This window comes from Lepidochelys kempii, chromosome 5 (genome assembly GCF_965140265.1).
Source record: "Lepidochelys kempii isolate rLepKem1 chromosome 5, rLepKem1.hap2, whole genome shotgun sequence".
Classification (NCBI taxonomy): domain Eukaryota; kingdom Metazoa; phylum Chordata; order Testudines; family Cheloniidae; genus Lepidochelys; species Lepidochelys kempii.
In genome coordinates this window covers 81957711-81981455 of record NC_133260.1, presented here as the reverse complement: position 1 = coordinate 81981455, position 23745 = coordinate 81957711, and the positions used below count along the sequence as shown (strand labels likewise).

The 23745-nt window shown below is 41.2% G+C and overlaps 1 protein-coding gene across 1 annotated transcript in view; it reads left to right on the top strand.

Annotated features, from left to right (window-relative positions):
* FBN2 (fibrillin 2) overlaps positions 1-23745 on the top strand; it is a 254203-nt gene that overhangs the window by 75485 nt on the left and 154973 nt on the right. Inside the window, exons 8-11 of the mRNA XM_073344871.1 lie at positions 10501-10626; positions 16023-16175; positions 16932-17165; positions 19651-19788. Coding sequence (XP_073200972.1) covers positions 10501-10626; positions 16023-16175; positions 16932-17165; positions 19651-19788 — 651 coding nt within the window. The remainder of the gene's footprint in view (positions 1-10500; positions 10627-16022; positions 16176-16931; positions 17166-19650; positions 19789-23745) is intronic.

Below are 23745 nucleotides of genomic sequence, written 5' to 3'. Positions count from 1 at the left end.
CAGGGAGGGGGGAAGGTTGAGGGGGTAGCCATGCGGTGGGGGGAGGCAAAATGCGACCTTGTAACGAAAGCACATGTGCTATGTATGTAATGTTAACAGCAAGGATTACCCTGAAAGAGTGTAGCCACTGTTTTATAAAATGTGTCTTTTTAAATACCGCTGTCCCTTTTTTTTTCTCCACCAGCTGCATGTGTTTCAATGATCACAGGATCTTCTCCTTCCCAGAGGCTAGTGAAGCTTAGAAAGAAAAAAAAACGCACTCGCGATGAAATGTTCTCCGAGCTCATGCTGTCCTCCCACACTGACAGAGCACAGACGAATGCGTGGAGGCAAATAATGTCAGAGTGCAGAAAAGCACAAAATGACTGGGAGGAGAGGTGGCGGGCTGAAGAGAGTAAGTGGCGGGCTGAAGAGAGGGCTGAAGCTCAAATGTGGCAGCAGCATGATGAGAGGAGGCAGGATTCAATGCTGAGGCTGCTGGAGGACCAAACCAGTATGCTCCAGTGTATGGTTGAGCTGCAGCAAAGGCAGCTGGAGCACAGACTGCCACTGCAGCCCCTGTGTAACCAACCGCCCTCCTCCCCAAGTTCCATAGCCTCCACACCCAGACGCCCAAGAACGCGGTGGGGTGGCCTCCGGCCGACCAGCCACTCCACCACAGAGGATTGCCCAAAAAAAAGAAGGCTGTCATTCAATAAATTTTAAAGTTGTAAACTTTTTTAAAGTGCTGTGCTTAAAGTGCTGTGTGGCATTTTCCTTCCCTCCTCCACCACCCCTCCTGGGCTACCTTGGTAGTCATCCCCCTATTTGTGTGATGAATGAATAAAGAATGCATGAATGTGAAGCAACAATGACTTTATTGCCTCTGCAAGCGGTGATTGAAGGGAGGAGGGGCGGGTGGTTAGCTTACAGGGAAGTAGAGTGAACCAAGGGGCGGGGGGGTTTCATCAAGGAGAAACAAACAGAACTTTCACACCGTAGCCTGGCCAGTCATGAAACTGGTTTTCAAAGCTTCTCTGATGCGTACCGCGCCCTCCTGTGCTCTTCTAACCACCCTGGTATCTGGCTGCGCGTAACCAGCAGCCAGGCGATTTGCCTCAACCTCCCACCCCGCCATAAACGTCTCCCCCTTACTCTCACAGATATTGTGGAGCACACAGCAAGCAGTAATAACAGTGGGAATATTGGTTTCACTGAGGTCTAAGCGAGTCAGTAAAGTGCGCAAGCGCGCCTTTAAACGTCCAAATGCACATTCTACCACCATTCTGCACTTGCTCAGCCTGTAGTTGAACAGCTCCTGACTACTATCCAGGCTGCCCGTGTACGGCTTCATGAGCCATGGCATTAAGGGGTAGGCTGGGTCCCCAAGGATACATATAGGCATTTCAACATCCCCAACGGTTATTTTCTGGTCTGGGAATAAAGTCCCTTCCTGCAGCTTTTGAAACAGACTAGAGTTCCTGAAGATTCGAGCGTCATGTACCTTTCCCGGCCATCCCACGTTGATGTTGGTGAAACGTCCCTTGTGATCCACCAGTGCTTGCAGCACTATTGAAAAGTACCCCTTGCGGTTTATGTACTCGCCGGCTTGGTGCTCCGGTGCCAAGATAGGGATATGGGTTCCGTCTATGGCCCCACCATAGTTAGGGAATCCCATTACAGCAAAGCCATCCACTATGACCTGCACATTTCCCAGGGTCACTACCCTTGATATCAGCAGATCTTTGATTGCGTGGACTACTTGCATCACAGCAGCCCCCACAGTAGATTTGCCCACTCCAAATTGATTCCCAACTGACCGGTAGCTGTCTGGCGTTGCAAGTTTCCACAGGGCTATCGCCACTCGCTTCTCAACTGTGAGGGCTGCTCTCATCTTGGTATTCATGCGCCTCAGGGCAGGGGAAAGCAAGTCACAAAGTTCCATGAAAGTGCCCTTACGCATGCGAAAGTTTCGCAGCCACTGGGAATCGTCCCAGACCCGCAACACTATGCGGTCCCACCAGTCTGTGCTTGTTTCCCGAGCCCAGAATTGGCGTTCCACAGCATGAACCTGCCCCATTAGCACCATGATGCATGCATTGGCAGGGTCCATGCTTTCAGAGAAATCTGTGTCTATGTCCTGATCACTCACGTGACCGCGCTGACGTCGCCTCCTCGCCCGGTATCGCTTTGCCAGGTTCCGGTGCTGCATATACTGCTGGATAATGCGTGTGGTGTTTAATGTGCTCCTAACTGCCAAAGTGAGCTGAGTGGCTTCCATGCTTGCCTTGGTATGGCGTCCGCACAGAAAAAAGGCGCGGAATGATTGTCTGCCGTTGCCCTGACGGAGGGAGGGGCGACTGACGACACGGCTTACGGGGTTGGCTTCAGGGAGCTAAAATCAACAAAGAGGGTGTCTTTACATGAAGGAGTATTTCAGGCAGGACTTCACGGAGGGTTCCAATAAGAAATGGTGCACCTAAGTTATTGTTCTTATTGGAACAAGGAGGTTAGCCTGGCCTCTGATTGATACATGGCTAGATTTACCTCGCTGCACCTTCTCTGTGAGTGACTGCAGTGTGACCTAGAGGAATGAGTCCCCTAGACAGGGGAGGGGGGGAAGCAAATGAATACAGAACAAATCTGGTCTATTTCTTGTTTTGATCCACTCCATCTATCTTTTACATCTTTGGCTGGTAGCAGACGGTGCAGAAGGACTGCATGCCATCCACATCTCATGGCTGCTCGGCAGAAGATGGTACAGTACGACTGCTAGCCATTCTCATCTCTTGCCTGCCCGGTAGAAGATGGTACAGTACGACTGCTAGCAATCCGTATCGCCTGCCTGCTCACCATAAGACTGTTCAATAGGACTGACTGCAGAACTAAAGAGAATGACCTGGTCAAGTCACTCTAAATTAAGTCCCTGCGCCCATGTCTGTCCAGGCGCTCCCAGCCGACGTGGCCAGGAGCACCTCGGACATGACGATGACGGCTACCAGTCGTTCTGTACCATCTGCTGCCACAAGGAAGGGGTTGCTGCTACTGTGTAGCAAAGCCGTACCGCGTCTGCCAGCACCCAGGAGACATAGGGTGACGGTTACCTGAGCGGGCTCCATGCTTGCCGTGGTATGGCGTCTGCACAGGTAACTCAGGAAAAAAGGCGCGAAACGATTGTCTGCCCTTGCTTTCCCGGAGGGAGGGAGGGAACGGGGGCCTGACGATATGTACCCAGAACCACCCGCGACAATGTTTTAGCCCCATCAGGCATTGGGATCTCAACCCAGAATTCTAATGGGCAGCGGAGACTGCGGGAACTGTGGGATAGCTACCCACAGTGCAACGCTCCGGAAGTCGACTCTAGCCTCGGTACTGTGGAAGCACTCCGCCGAGTTAATGCACTTAATGCACTTAGAGCATCTTCTGTGGGGACACACACACTCGAATATATAAAACCAATTTCTAAAAAAACGACTTCTATAAATTCGACCTTATTCCGTAGTGTAGACATACCCTAAGTGTTTTCAGGTTAGGGCCACAGGGAAGGACATCTGAAACTGGCCATCTATGAGGAAATATCTGAAGAGAATGTGTGTATAGAAGGAGGATTCAGTTAATAGAGTGTCCATTGTTTTAATGTTACTTTTTATTTAAAATATTATACAAAACTGGTCTCACTACTGAGTAGAATCACAGAATCATAGAATATCAGGGTTGGAAGGGACCTCAGGAGGTCATCTAGTTCAACCCCCTTCTCAAAGCAGGACCGATCCCCGACTAAATCTACCCACTCCCTTCCCTTCCCCTCCCTCAGTATGGAAGGCCAGATGAAACATTACTTGCTGACTTAAAAAGGGCAAAACTTACAATCCTTATCCAGGCAAAACTCCAGTTTTCAATGGGAGTGGTAGGAATGTAACACTGACTATTCAAACCTTTTTTTAAAACAGTAAGCTTTACAGCTATGAGGGTGAGATTTCAAATTCTCTGCTATATATTTTGGCCTTAAGTATTCACATGTACTTTTGTATTTTATTTTTTTAAATTTTATCTTCTGGCAGCAAGAATTGGAATAAATAGGAGTGTTCATGTCATGCTTTTTCTACCTTAAATGTATATTTCCCTCAGCTGTGTTGAGGACTAAATCCATTTATTTCTTTGCTAGACTATTACTTTGTATTACTCTCCTGTGTTTCTTTTCTAAAAGATCAGTAAAAGATCTACGTTTTGTTCATAGAGTATTTTGGGAGGCCAGAGCTAGCAGTTCTTACTAAGGCAGAACTCACATTGAAATAAATGGGAGTTTTCCCTGAATAAGGATTACAGGGCATACACAACAGATAACTACATAAAGAGACCCATTTGTAAATGCAACTATCTGTGCGTGCCTACATATACCTACATTCTGTACATAGCTTGGACACCTGTTTGGGGGGATTTGGCCCATAACATTTACATAGCACAGGGTTCTAATTTTTCTTATTTATTTATAGTCTTTATAGTATCTCAGTAGCTCATAAACATTTACAAATTTATCCTCACAACACCCTTGTAAAGTAGGGAAGAATTCTCCTCCTCCTCCTCCTTGTTTTATAGGAAGAAAAACAGGCAGAGACGCAATAAGTGACTTGCACAAGGAGACATGGAGAGTCTGTGGTAGAGCTAGGATCTCCTGAGTGCCAGTCTGGTACTGTAACCAGACAAAACTCCTTCCTATTTCTTTGGCATAAGCTTATTGATCTGCAATATATTAGGTGTCATCTTATGGCTAAAATTTGTTTTTATTTTGAAGACTTCCAGTTTATACATGACCCTCATTTTAAAAAAGAGATACATTTGACTCATCTGGTGGTGCTCATGGAAGTTACACATGTGGGTCCCGAGGAGAATGTACTCTTTCAGAGCTAGATTCTGCCTACTACTTCCATGGTGTTCAGTGAGGGGGAAGGGGCCCACCGCTTATGTGGACCACCCTGTTTGCCTGATGATCTACATAAGTGGTGGGCAGAATTACCATACTTGCACTTAAGGAAATGTAGGCACTGTACCCTAATTACTCCCTTGCAGGTGGGAATTCACCTCATCCCTTGAAGGAGTGTAGCAGTTTGTCCTCCCCCTACCCCGTCCTCCCCAGTATACTAGGATGCCGTAGGAGGCAGAATGCCACTGGTGTTCTTCTCCCGCTCTTGTGTGGTGTGGTTCTGCACCACTCACCCTGCAGGGCCAGGCCCATATGCGACAGACTAATTCTCTTGATGAAACTTGATACCAAAATGTAAACAAGCCTTTTAAAGAATAAAATTCTATTTCTGTTTTTCCTTCCTTGTATAACATACCAGTTCATTACACTGTGTGTGTTAAATTCAAACTTGACAGTACATTAGATGAGGTAGAATATAGCTAAAACACTTCCACAGCAGCCTTTTTCAGCATTCAGACATTTCTAAGACCCTTTTCTGATACGTTTGCCAAGATATTCATCATATCCTGCCTACTGTAAGCTTTACAGTAAAAAGCCATGAATTCTGTACGACAAGTGGCCGGGCTGTTTTCTTTGGCAGACAGATATCCTATTAATGCCTGCAGCTGGGATGTTTGCTGCACACGTTTAGAGCCAGGTCTTAACGGAGTTTGCTCAGTTTTATCTTCTTCGGTGCAACACCAGAAGGGCAGGCACTCAGACCTTAGGTTTGTTTCATACTTACAGCAATGTCCTCTTTTACAACATAAGTAGCATTTCCCCTAAAGCCTTAATTTATGTTTGTTCTATTGTGAACTGTGCAGCTCTTCCAGCCAACCAGTCTACTGGACTTTCTGAAGTAAAATCTTAAAATTTCCAGTCAGTGAGGAGGAGAATGATGTGCAGTCTGCCCCCAGCCTTCTAGCTCCTTGCCCTGGTTTGCCCAGTCTTCACACATTCCCTGCAGACTGGCAGAGCAGAGCTCCCTGTGTGGGCTGGGAGCAGGGGAGTGATAAAGCATAAGTATCTGGCCAGTCCTTTCCTATTCTCCTCACAGGGCCACGCTCCAGATTCTACCTCCTCATTACCTGGAGGGAAAGTGAGTCCCAAGCTGTAGTTAGAATTACAATAAAGGGTACAAAATTGTATAGCCTTTTAAAGGCTATGTTTATTGCACAGTAGAGATTTTGTAAGTAGACGGTGCTGCTTGTTAAAGTAGCAGCAACCCACCTATGTAAGATAAAGTAAAAATGAATGAGAAACGCCTAAGTTTCAACAAGCGCATGTTTTTAGAAGGTAACATTATACATGTAATTCAAATTATTTCAATCAATTTCTGTGTGTCACAGGTCTTTCCCACACTAAGTCAGCAAAAAATAAAAGCATCCTGCAAAAGACTGCTGCAGGTTTGGAGGTGTCTGTGAACGGTGCCAGACAGATAGTCCTGGACAGTGAAGTCTTGTATCTATTTGCAGAACCAGCACAGTAACAAAGATGGACAGTGTAATTTTCCTCATGCTACACTGCCATTGTGCTGGAACCTGATGTGCAGGGTTTGAGAGAGTAGAGAGCTTCTCTGTCCATGCAATCTGTGACATCTCTGCTGAAACTGACAACACAAGAGGAACTCTATTCAGAAAACATGAAAAAGATCCTTGTGGATGATTTGTCCTTGCCAGTTTTCCTTTCTGTCTGTCTTTGTGACATGGTGCCTTAATTTTTGTTTTTGTAGAGGGGATTATCATTCTTGTTTTTAACCAATTATCAGTTGTGATAGAAATGCACTGCTTGGAAGATACCAAGGCAAGACCTGCAGCCGGTTCCAGTTCTGCTATGATTTACACACATGGTTTCATTTCATTGGATTAAATCGGATGGTAACCCATTCGCCACATCATATATTTGGTCATAATGTAGTAAATTTATGCAAGATTTTGTAGATTTCCTGGGGGAATTACTTGGTTTGGATTTATACCACCATTTGGGATTCTGAAACCTCTGTGGTGATGTCACAAGTGAAGCTATTATTTCTTAGAAAGTTTTGATCTGGCAAAAATGACTTTTTTCTTACAAAATGCCTAAATCTCTACAAAGTGTGGATACCATGTATATTATAAGATGCCAGTTAAAAATTGCCACTGTAGGTTGGGTGCTTTGTTAAAATAAAAGACAATACCAAAGTAGTGGTATATAAAATCTAACTGAAAACAGTAAGTGAAAAGCAATAAAAATATGTCTAATAAATCTTTGCTCTTAGTGTTCTTTTAAAGCTTAAAGATTCTTCCTATTCTGATATTCTTTTTTTCCATTTGACAAATATTTTAAACTATATACCAAATGGATTATAATTCATTATTTTTATTTATTTATTTATTTATTCATTCATAATAATTTATGTAGCTGTTTTTGGTAGTCCCTCAGTGAGGTGTTGGGTCCTATGCAGAAACAAAGGACGATGCAATCTCTGTCCTAAGAGTTTACAAGCTAGCTCTATACTGTTTGTTTTATTACTGGTATAACAAAAGCCTCAGAAATTACGTGATCTTCAACAAAAATACAGTTAACAGCTGCTGCTGAATCAGCATAGGAAGCACAAGCAAAAGAAGTATTTAAAATATTTGGTCCAATTATGCCCTCTTCCTTCTTTTCTGCATGGAGACATGGGGTCAGCCACTGAGCTATGGGAGGAATAGGGAGATTGTTCCCCAGTCTGCCCTGCAGAGTTCCATAGAGAAAAGCAGTAAAGCACAAGGCTGTGTTTGTTTCTCGGTTGTGAAATACTGGATATATTTATAATAGTTTTTTCTCAGTTGTGGAGTAGTGAATTTTTTTAAAATCTGATATTTAGAATGTGGGGAATAATCACCACAAGTAAGGAAGGCAAGTAAGTGTGTTCAGTAAATTTATCATTCGAAACTATGGTGAGTCCTTTAAAGCAATATTTTAAATAGCCTAGTTGAAAAGATTATAATTTTTCACTTCCTCTGGTTAATATTCATAGTGTAAAAATGCAATAAAGGTCATATGATCCTCTAAGATATAAACTATGTGGATGCTTTGGTGGTAGAGCAATGATAGCTGTAAGGAGATGTCCCTTGTACAAAAAAAGTACCTAAAAATCCCCTGAAAATTTTACAGTGAACATGTTTCACCATGTTTTTTATTGGTTCCTTCACAGTACAACCATAGTAAGGCTGTGCATTTTTCTTTCCAGGTACAGTATGAGATTGTACCCTCCAGATCAGTGGCTCTCAACCTTTCCAGATTACTGTATCCCTTTCAGGAGTCTGATTTGTCTTGTGTACCCCCCAAGTTTCATCTCACTTAAAAACTACTTGGTAACAAAATCAGACATAAAAATACAAAAGTGTCATAGCACGTTGTTACCGAAAAATTGTTTACTTTCTAATTTTTACCATATAATTATAAAATAAATGGATTGGAATATAAATATTGTACTTACATTTCAGTGTGTAGTACACAGAGCAGTATAAACAAGTCATCTGAATGAAATTTTAGTTCGTACTGACTTTGCTAGTGCTTTTTATGTAGCCTGTTGTAAAACTATGCAAATATCTAGATGAATTGATGTACCCCCTGTAAGACCTCTATATACCCCAGAGGTATACATACCCCTAGTTGAGAACCATTGCTCTAGATCCACATTCATGCATGGAGGATTCCTTTGCGTCTCCACCTAGTGTGCTGTCATCCCCGTGACTTTGTCCCCACACTTCCTTAATCCCATGGGCACTCTTCATTCGTCTGGAGTCTCCACAGTGGCAAGGTTGAGGACTGGATAGAGTGGGGGAGATGAGATGCACATTGTACACTCATTGGGCCCCCAGTTGTGTTTCCGTAGAAGAGACAACACAGCACAGGGCTAGTTTTTTCCACGTTACTCCCCTTCCCCCATCTACCGGTGCAGCCATGACTAAGGAACCAGAGGTACTGCATGGGTCAGAGCCAGTGCAGAGCAATATGGATGATCCCTGGAGCTCTTCCAGGTTTGGGGCTGGGTCTCATGACTTTCTTTAGTGGGAGTGAAAATCCCAAGTCCTGAAGGGACTGTATGGGGGACCTCTGCAAATTGATCCTCTTTGAGAGTTCTTTCTTCATAGCTTCTTCCGCATACTTTATGAGAAATGATCTGGGCCCAAAAGTTTGTTTTTTTGGGGTTTGTTTTATGGGGTAAAACTCTCTTAATGTCACTTTGCAACCAAGAACTTAAATGCAGACTGAGCCAAAAACACCAACGTTTTCCAGGCTTTGGGTGGTGCAAAAGCCACAGAGTTTCATATGCTTTCAACTGGAAAACATAAGTCAGCCCAAGTTTGTTGGAAACTTGGCCCAAGCTTGCTCAGAATTCATCCCAGGTTTAATGTGAGCCAGGTTTCAAGTTTATTACAAAACCTGAAACATGGCAATTTTAATTTGGCTGCAGGTTACATTTAAGAGAGTTACTCAGAACTCCAATAACAGAGGTCACCATAAAAAAAAAAATCAGTGTGGAACTAGAATTACAAAACAACAAAAAACAAAACCATTACCACCAAAATGCCTATCTTAAAAAAATGTTAAGGTTGCAAAATGAAGCACTCAAAACTTAGGAAATACTTGATACTTGAAACTGCCCCCTTGTACCTATGCATTATGATGCAGTCTTTACTTACCTGATCACATAGTAGTTCTTCCATCCCAGCCTACTCCTCTCTGCTGCTCACCTCTCAGCATTACAGTCAGACTGTCTCCTCCCCCCCATGTGTGGGCGCCAACCTGGGGAGCATTGAAAACACAAGTGTGTGTTTAGCCCTTAGCAAATGCTCTCAATTCTGATATCCAGCACCACATCACTCCACAAGCTTTGCTCTGTTGAAAACTTGCTCCATTAACTTGGTGATAGGTCAGTTCACATGCGATGCGACCACTGCTTTCAATGGGACTGTTTGCATAACCAAAGATTAGTTCTATGAAAGGATGTACAAAGATTGAGTCCACTCTTCTGAAGATTACAGTACAGTTTCTTTGAACTACTTGAGGCTTGCAAAGCATCAGGAGTGCAGCTGGATTTGGCTAGCTGAGAATTCTCACAGAATGGGGAGCTCTTAGCAGGTGCAGAGCCATCATACTTGACCCCTATTCTGCCTTCCCATGTTCAGCCCTAGAGCAGGGGGAATATTTGGAGTAGGGCTGAATGGTGCTGCATCTCCACTATGCTCAGCTGTTTTATGGTCCCAAAGTGATCACAGCCAGCTGATGTGAGTTAGAGCAGCGTCCAGACTGCTTTAACCTACTTTAGGATTTAGGGTGGCACAGAACTGGAACATACAAGGAAAGCTGGCACTGTGTGATCAGCCAGCTTTAAACAGATGACCTGTTAGTGCACTGCAAACCACAAGTGCTCCATCGACCACAATTTTTGTACTATTGCAGTACGTTATTAAATCTGAGCTGCATTCTAACTGAATGTAATGCCCTTCATTTTTTAAAAAAAATCTCTTCTATGAAAAGCATTATATGCAAGTATTATGTTAATCACCTGCTTCTTCTTCTTCGAATAGATATTGATGAGTGCAGCATCATTCCAGGGATCTGCGAAGGTGGCGAATGTTCTAACACTGTGGGAAGTTATTTCTGCATTTGTCCACGTGGCTATGTCGCATCTACAGATGGATCCCGCTGCATTGGTAAGTACATCCTTCTGTGGGATCTTACGGCATTCTCAAGCCACTACTGGCCACTACTGTAGCTTAGAAGCAGGAGGTGGGGCTATTGGCTGAAGCTCTCCTCTAATGGGAACTTTTGCTAGGGGATCCACACTGTACACAGGCACGCTGGCTTTTCTGCCACAAAACCTAAGTCTGTTCACAGTATTCACAGTCCTGTTTAGAGTGCCACTGCAGGGCACCAGCTGCAGAGTTGGAGACTCTGCATGGCTCTCTTATGGCCCAGGACCCTCAACCAATACAGTAGAAATATGTTTTGGGTTTTTTACAGTTCTGTGCATCTGCAGCTGGGAGCAGGATTTGACTCTTAGCTAGGAAATAATAAGCCACAGTTGTGTGGACAGACATGAGAAATTAGAATCACACTCATTGCTTAACTCTGCTTCTGATGAAGTCAAAGGCAAAACTCACCTTGGTTTCAAAGGAGCAAGCTTGAATCCTTGCTTAATATTTCAAAGTCTGCCTTGCATAGGCGTACTTTACCTTCTGAATGCCAGCATTAGAAGTGCACTCATATAAACTTAGAAGACGTCTACAGGAAATGAAATGAATTGCTATTTCATTTGGCTTGAGTGGCCTTTTTCCATTTGTAAGAATAAAACAAAGATCAAATGTCATTAGGTTAGAGCTCTTTGGATCTGACTTTTCAAAAATCTGTTTCTGTCCTTTTTAAAATATGTGTTTGTTTTTAGATGTGGTAGTATGTGTCATGGATCTTTTCACTATGTTTGTTTTACAGCTGCATGTATGCCAAGCGTATGGTTTTAAATGTAATGTTGACTTGGCTGAAAATATCCTTTACCCTGTGCAATAAACCATTAGCTGTTAACCTACCATCATGTGTCACTTACAGTGTAATTTCTTGAGGTAGTTGTGACACTAAGAAGTAGAGTAGATGTTACATTTTCAGGCTCAGATCCAGCAAACACGTAAGTATGTGCATAACTTTGTGTTGAGTTGTCCAATGATGGTAAAGTTTCTCACACACTCAAGTGTTTGCAGGATTGGGGCATAATTTGCTTGCAGTATCTAGGTGCAAAATAAGTGAAGGGCAGAATGGCAGCCCATTCTATTAATTTAGGCGGAATCAGTGGTCCTAAAGAGTTAAAGGATGACTCGGTCACTGTCCTGTATTAAACAACATTAGACAAGGTTTGGGCTTTGATATACAGAGACATCAGCCTGCTTAGTACTTAAACAGAGCCTTTGCTGTGCTGGCAAATACATCATTAAAAATCCTTTTGATCTTTTATTAAAGATGCAGAAAAGATGGGAAAAACAGTTAAAGCATTTGAAATATAAAGTATTAAGTATGGCTTTCATTTTAAAAACATCCCTTGTTCCCTTTGGTGTTAGCTGGAGAGAGTTTTTAGAAGTGCTCCCCACCCACCCTTTGTTTGACAATCTCTTAGATGGTAATAACTATCCTGCTTGGGGAAAAGCAAACAGGTTAGTTGAACTAGGCTGGAGCTGTTGTTGCTGTTATCAATAAAGCCCAACCCCATTTCCTAGAAGACAGAACAAGACATACACACACAAGAGGGGATAGAAAAGAGCAGCAATGATTAAAACTATGCAGCTTGTTTCTGATGTTGACTTTCCCGTGTAATCTTGCTTTTGGAAAAGCCCAGGCATAACATGCTGTCGTATTAGCCACTCTGAGGCAAGGCAAATTTGTACAAGCATTGTGCGCTGTTCTTTTCTGCCTCTTGTGTTGCAGGCTTATAGTCTTGCAAAATATACAGTCTTGACCAGTTTAGCTGGATTTTTGTTAGAAGGAAAAAGTAGACTGATAGAAAAGACAAGAAATAAGGTGAGGAAGGAAGAAGCATACACAGGATGTGTGTGTGAGGAAAAAGTCTTACACCCCAGCTGAAGCTGGTGGAAGTGGCAGTGTCATCTGGGTCCCTCTTTTGGCCTGTCTAGTCAGGACATATTTCAAGATTAAGACAAAAACGATCTGGCAGTGTTACAATAGATGCTGGGGTCCCAGAAGACAGTGGGGCAGCCATGATGGTTGAGCTTGCTCCTTCCCCTTGTTTTAGTCAGCAAGTGTTGCACTTGTACTCCATTGACATTCATCCCTTCTTATTTTCATCCCAAAGTCTCTTTCTTAAGGATCTCAAAAACAAGTGCTGGGTAGATTAGCCCACCCCCTTATTATTTTGTCCACCAATTGTGCCTAGTTTCTTACACACCAGTTTTGGTTAATTGATTTCTGGTACCACACTTCTCTTGTTTGTCAGACCCGATCTTAACTCAGCCCTTGAGTTATATCAGTAGGCCTTTTTGTTTGGACTAATTCAATCTCCCTTTTGCACCTTTTCCCATCAACATTGATTGTTATATTCTGATATTTTATGAACTTCCACTCACTTTTTTACAATTTCACTATTAGGGTAAATTTACAGTTATTACAACAAGCCTTATAACTGTGAATTAACCTTTTTCTGTCAATTTAAAATAGACATTTGAAACCATTGGAGCAATTTTGGGTTCATAATTTTCTAGAATTTATTTTTAATCAAAATACCAAGTTATTTTTATGCAAATACCTATTTTTCCATTCCTATTGGTCTTCTTAACTTTCCAAATTACTTCAGTAATGCAACAAATCAGTATTTCAGACTGTGGCAGTAAAATAGTTCACTGCTTTTGAAGAAACTAGGGTATCATAATCATTGGAATGTCATATGCTGAATAAACCAAGCATTTTTAAAGGATAAATGCTCTTGTTTTATATTGTTTCCACTCAACTCAATAAAAATAAAGACAGAAGTCCAAATTTTACCTTCAGAAGCACACGTGATTCCCAATGAAGCCAGTGAGAGCTGCATATTGTGTGTGTGTGTGTGTGTGTAAAAATTTCCTTCTGGCTTGAGTTCTAATTTGGAAAAATAGGATATCCAACTGCAACAACTGCACTTTCTCCATGAAGAAAACTTATTAACACATCTTATAAAGTAAACAGAAGAGTCCTTATTTTCTCATTCTTTTTACTCTGGAAAAATTATTTGGCTCTTAAATTATTAGAGTTCATATTAAGTGAAAGAAAGCCTTCTGCTAAAATTAGATTTAAGAGAAGCCTGAATGGTACTTCAACAGCCAGGTGCAGTGTACTAAGTAAAACTTCGCTACATGAGAAAGTTGCTGACGTTGAATTTGTTGCATGAAATATTAATTCTTTGGCTTGGATAGGAATAAAACACACAGGAAAGTGTACTTCTAGGAGTTCGGTACTTCTGTACTTGCTACATGGTCTGTTTGAGCGGACTCAGGAGACCTTAAATCCATTACTGATAGAATATGACTTTAGATAAGCCACTTATCTTCTGGTCCCTCAGTTGCTTCACCTGTAAAGTTTGTCTCCAAAATATTTTTTTCCCTGACTGTGCCCTAGGAACAGGCAGTAGAGAGGTATGTTATGGAGAACAAGCACATATGTGCCCACACACACAGCTAGAGGGCATGGGTGCTGCTACACCCTCTGGTTTGAAGTGGTTTCCATCCTATACAGGGTTTAAAGTTTGGTTCAATGCCTCCCAGCACCCCCACTATAAAAATTGTTCCACCAACCCTGCATTAGGCTTGGTTCATGAAACTTTCAGTCTCCTGAGATCTATCAGAGACTGTGGTCATCACTGCCAAGGCCCTGTGCTGTTTCTTGTCCCACTTCCACTTCTAGCTATGCTTTCATACTAAGCAACATAAGCCCTTAGTCTTCAAGATTAGACAGTCAATATAGTTTTTAAGTGCTTAATGATTATAAGTGTGGAACTGAGTAGTCTTTTTAACTTGCTGCACCAAGTAGTTGGAATGAGGTATTCTTAAAATTATAAATTTCGTGTTTTAGGAGAAACACGAATTGCCATTTTTAATGTCATATTTGTTTGCTTCAGCTTGTACCTTTCTATTTTATAGTGCTGTATTGGTTTTTGTTTGTTTTGTTTTTTGGCTAACATTCTAAAACCTTATTTGAGGCTAAATCTGTAGCCTTTACATTTAAAAAAAGAAAACTGAATAAAGCCCCTAAAGTTCAACTGAACACTCAAAGAATATCTTGATAATAGTTCTTGGCATTTAGAAAGGCCCTGTGAATTTAACATGACACTGTCAAGACTTAAAATTAACACTCTGGACATTACCTCACTGTAATGCTTACATGAAGCTCAGATTTGATGTCAGTGTTTGTAATCCTCCATCACTTCTGCACATTTTTTGCTCCTGCTTATGTTTAACTTGGGAAAACAGTCTGATAAAAATTCACAACCTGTTTCTGCTGCCATTACTCACACTGAACAATACTTTTTCTTTGCTAATAGTCCTATTGCTTTTGGTGGGACTACTTATAGAATAAGATACTATTCATTGTGAGTAAAAGTGGTAGATTCTGTCCCTACATATTATATCATATATTACTTCATGAAAGAAACATCAAGAGCCACATTTTAAAAAATCTTAGCGCAATTACTCTTTTTGTTCGGACAGCTGCAGTTTTTCTCCATGCACGATTACCTGTGTCAAGCCAGTTCTAGAAAATGTATGCACATTTGTAGTTAGTCAGTGGAACTTCTTTGTGAGTAGAGCAAGGAAGGTTTGACACATCTTTTGCGCGAGTAATTTAGATGCATAGTTTTGAAAACTTACTCTATTATTAGTTCCAGTTCAATGGCTCTACCTGCCAAGTAAGGGTGTAGGGTGTGCACAGGCTTTATGTTGGGCTAGATTGTGCATCTGCAATACTCCCTTTGTAAGGGACAGCATGTAAATGCATTGCCCCAGGAGCAACACAGGGAGGAAATCATGCCTTGGAGGCTCCAAAAAGTAGCAGATCACTACTTCCTGGCCAGCAAGTTAGGCTGTGGAGCCACCCACTTCCTGGCCATATACTGGGGGAGGGAACAGCAACCATACAATATTTGCTTAATTCTAAATGCCCAGAGCAAAGGTCTGGGGAGGCTGCACAGGTTTGTTTGTGTATGGAGAAGCAGGGTTTCTTACTCTTCCCTATATTCCAGGATACCTGTACAATGTTCTGGCTAATAGAGATTAAATATGTGGTCATTTCCTTGAGGAGTCTGTGAAGGAACTTGAGGGGTTTCCTATGGCTAAAGTGGAAGTAGTGGAAGATGAGTTTGGTAGCAACATTTTGGATTAACGCAAGATTACTGTCACTGAAACATTATGGCATTGCAGTAAACCGGTTGTTAATAAACTTTGTCTGAATGTATTGAAATTTGTTTTTATACAGCTTTTCAATTGCTTTTTTTTGCTATTACTCCTAGTGTTTGCAGTCATTGGGGCAAATTTCTAAGGGACAGTTCATATTAGTGTGTTTTTTTTTAATTAATGTCCAGATCAAAGGACAGGCACATGTTTCTCCAGCTTGGTGAATGGTCGCTGTGCACAAGAACTTCCGAATAGGTTTACCAAAATGCAGTGCTGTTGTGAATCTGGTCGATGCTGGGCCATTGGATCTGTTCCTGAGATGTGTCCTGTGAGAGGCTCTGGTGAGTGTTTTTTGCTGCCCATTCCAGTTATGACAGAGGTTGTTGGAAGCATTTTAAACTACTTTAAAATCAAAGCTAAAAAAAAGTTAGGAGTTACATTATTATTCATTTTTGTGTTTTCAATATGGATGTTTCCATCTGTGAACCATTTTTTCTGGTCCATTATTACTTAGGACCAGTTTCTGTAACCTCCTTTTTTATCATTGGAAGTAGTTCTTGTGAATTGAGGAAGATTTTGTGGTCAAGCTCAAAGAGAAAATGAGTCTGAGGATCCATAGTTCATTACAATGTAAAGGAACAGATGCTCTCTTTTTCTATAGTTTCTTGTTTCTTTGAACTGGTAATGTACATGACATGAGTATATCACTTAATCTCTCAGCCTGGCACTCACATAGCAACTTTCCACATTGGTGGCGTAAATATGTTTTCATTTTACCCATGCTAAGATATCTGCGGGGCAGGGATTAGCATACTTTTTTATCCATTCCCTGCCAAAACTACACCAAAGAGCTAGGAGTAAATTATAACATGTCCTAATATTACTGTACATGGTATTAATTAAGTAACTCCTGTTGTGACTGTGAAAGCCTCATAAACATAAGAGTAGAAGAGAGAAGACAGTAAGTTCCAAAACCAGAAGTTGGTACTTTATTTTTTTCTTATGATACAGAGTTCTATAGTTCAGCATCATCTTTACACACTGAATTAGGCAAGACTGTTTTACTGTATGTCTCTCTCTGTGTTCTTTTTTTGTAGATGAATACCGCAGACTTTGCACAGATGGAGGTCCTGTAGGAGGTGGTTCCAGACCTGTTGGACCAGGAGGCAATGGATTCCTTCCTGGTGGAAATGGGAATAGCTATGGCCCAGGAGGAACTGGATTTATTCCCATTCCAGGTGGCAATGGCTTCTCCCCTGGTGTAGGAGGAGCAGGTGTTGGGACTGGTGGCCAGAGTCCCACTGGAAATGGTGCTATCATTACTGGGCTGAGTATGTTTCCTTGTTTATTTTTGGTTTTTTTTTAAGTTGTTTCCCTCTATTTTTGATTGATGAGTTATACCTTTATTGCTTATTGCTTGTGTTTCTTAGGCTTTATTCTGGAAATGAGAACATCTCTTTGAATACACATCCTTACTAATGCAATTATAGTCTTTCATGACGGTGGATTTTCTAGAGAGTTTAAGTCCCTTTTTTCCCAACAAAGATCACAAAACAGACATGTTTAATTTTTCTTTATTTGGGTAACAGAGATTAGTTTTCTTATTGGTCCTTCATACACTGTAACTACCTCTATCTTTTACAATCCCTTTGTTTACAGTTATGATCACCTTTTACTCAATTAGCTCCTCATTAAGTTGAATGCCTGTAGTGGCTTTAACTTCAAACTTCTGTACTATAGCCATTCATTGTCTATGTAACCCACACACCTTTTGGGTGCGGTGTTCTGTCCCATCTAGTGGCACCGAGACCACTTAGAGAGAGAGATTAATGAGTCAGCTCTACAGCCTTAGCTAAGAGCAGTATGGCTTTTAGCTCATGCAGTAGAGGCTCATGCATTTAGCTCCAGAGGCCCTAGGTTCGATCCTGCCTGCCGACAACTGGGATCTGTTAGTGTTACATCTACACATTTGGTAAAAATATAAGTTGAAGTAATATACACGTTATAAATTATACAGTGGTGTGATACATATATCATTCACATTTCTGGATCGTCTACAGTCTAGCCACTATTCCCTCTACCTGGGGCTTATTCTAGGACTCCAAACCCATGAGCAGCATCAGCTACCCAGGATTTAAAAAAAAAAAAAAACCTGCCAGAAAATTGTCCGCCAAATTCCACTTTCCTGAATCAGTTTCAGTCCCCCAAATTCCCAACTACTGGAAGTGGGGACACTAGATGGGGAGGGCTCTGACTTACTACGCAGAATTCTTTCCCAGATATCTGCTGGTGGGTCTTGCCCACATGCTTGGGGTCTAACTGATCACCATATTTGTGGTTGGGAAGGAATTTTCCCCCAGGTCAGATTGGCTGAGACCCTGGTGGGGGTTTGCCTTCCTCTGCAGCATGGGGCATGGGTCACTTGCTAATTTAAACTAGTGTAGATGGTGAATTCTCTGTAATTTGAAGTCTAAAAACCATGATATGAGGCCGTCAGTAACTCAGCCAGAGGTTAGGACTCTATTTCAGGAGTGAGTGAGGTTCTGTGGCCTGCAATGTGAAGGAGGTCAGACTAGATGATCACAGTGGTCCTTTCTGACCTTAAAGTGAGTCTGGCTTGAAACAGTTTTTTTTAATAAATAAAAACTTTATTTTGTTCACAGTCATAAAATCTATAATCTTGCTACCCTGCAGGGGTAGAAGAGGAAGTTTCATTCCAGAAGAAAGAGAATTCCAGCCTCCCAGTGGGAACCTAACATTCGCTTCTGGATCCTGAAGGATCTGAGGTGTCAGTTTTTAAAGCCCCCTCCCCGTTCTATATTTTTATATATAGAAAACCCATTACGTTATTTTTGGAGGCGTTTTACATTTATTAGTTTTAATTTTTCTCTTCCTCTCAGAATTCGACTTAGCATGATTAAAAGTTTACAGAGAGAGGGAAACAAGAAATAATTCAATAAATGCTTTAAAAATTATCTTAAACATTCCTAATATAGTTTTTCTGTAACATGTAGAGCATATACAAAATATATAATTACATGGTGTGATATTAAAGCACTCATTCAGGATGACCTGCACATCTCCCTTGTTGCAACTTGTGAGTAAAGCAGTCATTGCAGATTCATGATGCTAAAACCTTTATACCACGCGGTCATGTGTGGCCGGTACATATAAAATCTGTATGGTAGTAACATCCATGCGATACACTGTAGACCTGTTTTATCAAGCAGCTTTGAATAACTTACTTGCATACTGTTCACCAATCCATCGCAGTCAGTATTACTAGCATTCCAAACTACTGAGCTATCAGTACTTTTGAAACGAACTGCTAGAGGAAATCTTTCCTCCTTTTTCTTCCAAATGTGGAATTTTCCCTTCCCCCCAAAACTTATTGCTTTGGCCCAAGGCCTAGGATGAATAATAATCAGTTACTAATGCTTTCAGCAAATGTTGCAGGATCAGGGACTCAGTACAAAACAGTGCATGGAATATTAGGATAAATACACCATAAGTAATAACGTCATAGTAATGAATTACCTAAATCCAAACCCAATGATTCCTCTCTCATCACACATTCGATGTAAACAGTGTATCATAACCAAGGCCATTTGTTTAATTTTTTTCTAATGTTAATTTATGTCTTTGCTATCTTACTGTCCTATCAATAGTTCTTGGAAATAATTTTTTTTAAACTTCAAAGAATACTTAAACTCACTGATTTGTTTAAAAAAATTGTTAAAAACAATTACAGATTATGTTGTGCATGCCTATTTCACATTCTGATTCAGTTTTCTCATCTTCTGTAATCTGTTTCAGCAATCCTCAATCAGACAATAGATATATGTAAACACCACCCCAATCTCTGCTTAAATGGACGCTGCATACCAACAATTTCCAGTTACCGATGTGAGTGCAACATGGGATACAAGCAAGATGCAAATGGGGATTGTATAGGTAAGTGTAAATTTGTACAGTCCAATATTTAGTTTTTAAATCCTTTCCTATTTCATTTTTAAACCCATTTCTCTAAAAATGAGATTTTAATTTTGAGTGCATTTTATTGTTTTCTCCACAGAATGTTGTTAGTATTATTGGTCCTTGTGAAAAATAGTGTTGGAATCACAATTCTTTGTGCTGGGACAATGTGTAAGTTTTAAAGGAACAAGCTTTTCGACCAAAATTGCTATGTATCTCAGTAAAGAATAGATCTTTTTGTTTACTATATGTTAGTGTGATTGTTGGATCACTGTACATGTATCCTCATACTTTGTGGGCCAGATTCTGCTCTCATCTATACCAAAGTAGGTGAGAGCATTATTTGGTCCTGTATGTGTGTTTTACTCACTCTTGAATGTGAATGGCAGAGGGTTTTTGTAAAGATCCCAATTCATTAACAGAATTTATATACAGACTTAAATATCAAATGCATTTACATTATAGATCAAAATACTTGAAATTATCTGTGAAGAACTGAATTCAGCAGGATGTGTTTTCCCTTCAACTGCTGATGGCTTCACACACTTTTAAAAGGCAGAAAGAATGTATCTCCCACTCTATTTTAGTGGTTCGTGATGTCATCAGTTCTTATAAGGAAACACAAAACATGGGACATAACAACTACTAAGAAGAATTCTGTTTTCAGATATGTTGTTCGAAAAAAATATTTTTAAGTTTTAATCATTATTTCTGTGCCACTGTGTAAGAGAGAAAACTAGAGACAGCTATATGTGAAAAGATTCATGTCCCATTAGGGGAGACACTTCAGTTCATAATGGCAACAAATCTTACTGCTAACATATGTTTTCAGTAATTCCCAGAACACAGGACAAGAAAGGGGTCCTCTACAAAGGAGTCCTCTTTTGCCTCCAGTCTTGCTCTATGTATTCAGGATCCCTCTCAACCTGTCTGACTTCTGTTTGCTTACTGTGCAAAATTATTTCAATTACAGACGAGAATAAGTCATAAGTGGAGTGTGCAACAGCTCCTTGTGCCTCTGTCCTGGCTGGCAAGGTGGTTATAGAGCAATTTTTCTGGCATAATTAGGATTTACAGGAAAGTATCCAGGGAAGGATATAGTGGGAGATGCACAGAACTCCCCACCTTGCATCCCTGGCTGAGAGGATTTGGAGGGTTCATACTGTTGCTAAGCTTTCCTGCCCTGGATACCAACGTGAGTCTTCATAGTTGGGATTTGGATGTCAGGAATTGGTCTCTACTAGCTAAAAATAGGGGTATATTTTTGTGTTCATGTTGTAGTGGAGATTCCTGAAGGTTTTTCATTTAGCATCTGATCCTGTACCATTAAAATCAGTAGGAGTTTAACATTGACTTTAGTGAAAGCATGTTCAGACCCCTAGGGAGTAATGCTGAAATATGCTGAGCACATCCTGAAAGCTGCTATGTGCCCTGAATTGATGGATAGTTAAGGCCAGAAGGAACCACTGTGATCAACTGTTCTTTGACTACCTGTAATACATAGGCCATTGAATTTCACCAAGTGGTTCCTGCATTGAGGCCTTAACTTCTGAATTTCTATTTGGTGTGATTTGAGGGGGGGAAGCATATGTAGGGGAGAATTCGGTCTAAACATATGTTCTGTTAATTATTTGGGATGTATGGTATAATTTTTTACATTTTTATTAATATTTTGCCATTCACTCTTAAATGAAGAAAACAGAGTTTTGTACTGGCAAAAATCTGAAATGACAGCTACTCCAGGGATAGGAGTTGCATAGCATTAAAGGTCTATCCAGACAGCAATTCACATGATGACAAACTGTCTGGAGTTTGTGATATATAGTTGTTACTACAGCATGATCTTGATAAAAGCTTCATAGTTCATGGGGGAAATTATCCTTCATGAAGAAACACACTGAAATAGCAAGAGAAAATATTTTTCACACAACTTTGTACAAGCCAAGACTAAGTGCAGTGTCCAAGCAAAGTTTCATTCATCTTTGAAATTCCTTTCTTGCTGTAATGGTAAAAAGAGTTTTACTAAGACTGTCAACACTTTGTATTGTATATCAGCAACTAATGCATTAGGAATAAATAATTATAATAACAGTTAACAATAACAAAGGCCTTGTCTAAGAAAGCCTGTAGAGACACAAGCAGAGACCTTTCTATTTACAGTACACATCTTCCCATCGTATCGTAGAGATGTTAGGACTGTTTTTTTCAAATGTGCTGAGATTTCACTCTGGCATATCAGGTATGAATACTGGAAAAGTCACAACAAGGCCCTTTATTTTTGCCTGGGCTTTGAAGTGGGTGGAGGAATTGTGCTATAGGTTATATAAAGGGGTGTTAGCATTTGATTATGAACTGCTATTTGATAGTAGGGGTGAGCTGATTGAAGCACATATTGAGTTTTGTATAATAATTAGTAGGGTACTAAAAGCATGTGGGTGAACACTTATTTGTTCTAAATCAAAAGAAAATAAACTAAATAAAATAAGTAAACTAAAACAGAGCTACTTTTGAGGTAGATGGTGGAGTTACTCTTATCAGGCCTGCAGTTCCCACCACAGTAGAGTTATGGTGGGTGGTGTTTGATATGGAGATATATGGAAATATATGCTGTACAGTTTTCTTGCTTTATTTAAACATTTCCTCATCTCTTATCAGAAGAAATTGTCCCTGAAAAAGTGGACGTGAAGTGGCCATCTGTGGTCTGGGTTGCCCAGGTGGATCTAAATCCATTCCTGGATAGTGGGGTTATTGACCAAGCGTGTGATATGTGTTTGTATAGACAGTTGGAATCCTATGCACCTCTGTGTCATAACATCACCAAACATGGATGTTCAGAGTGCTAAACTCTACTTGAGCTGTTAAGACCTGATTCTCCTTCCACAGCAAGTTTAGGCTGATGTAACTCCATTGACTTCATTGGAATTACTACTGATTGTTGCCACTGTAAGAGGAAACTCAGGCCTTTAATGAAGTTTGTTATAAAAATTAAAATACACGCTACTTAAACCACTCATACACACAGGTGGATTCAAATATTACTTCAAGTAATATGAAACTGAAGTAAAATGATCGAAGTATCATCACAGACAGCTCAATTGCAGAAGTGGTCTGATAAGTGAATAAATTTTGAGTTGCAGTAAGATGAAAATAGAGTCAGATGGTGACAAAAACAGAAGATGCTATACCATTTTTAGGAGAATCCCATACAAAATCAGAAAATGAGGAAAGATTAGGTGTTGTGACAGGGTCGGGCCAGATGGCTATAGGAGAGTAATTTTTTGCTTAAAAAAAAAAAAAAGGTATTTTTTTATTTGCATAACACACTTACAAAACAACAGCATATGCAATGTGTAACACAGCAACCAATCACAATTGTTTTCTCATTAGCTTCAGGGGAGGGAAGTGTTCAAGCTTGCCTGGGCCCAGAGCGGGGGGCTTCCTCGACTCTCGTGGTCTTCCACCCTTCCGAGTTATGTGGTGGTCCAGAGCAAGGGGGCTTCATCGACTCTCAAGGTCTGCCACCCCCTCGAGTTACCTGGCGTCACGCCGAGTGTCATCAACAATTCCCTCCTCTGAAAGCACCCAACAAAAGGGGCAGGCTGTGGGGTGGACAACCCGGGGGGGGTGGGGGAGGACGGGCATGTGCACCCACGTGTGAAAGGACCCCTCTAAGGTGGTGGTGTCTGCAGCAGCAATGGCTGGGGCTGGGTTCCCTTACTCTCTCACCCAATCAGAGGGTCAAAACAAAGGGAGCCGGATGGGGACACTGAGCAGAGCGCCTCGGACAGCGCCCACCGCTCCTCAAAAGCATCAAGGGGGTCGGTGGACGCCGCCCAGAGGAACTCCGCCCAGCTACATGAATGGACCGATGATCAGAAAACGGCCCCACAGTCACAGGACACTCCATCGGCCAACCTCTCTCTGGTTTTGTAGATG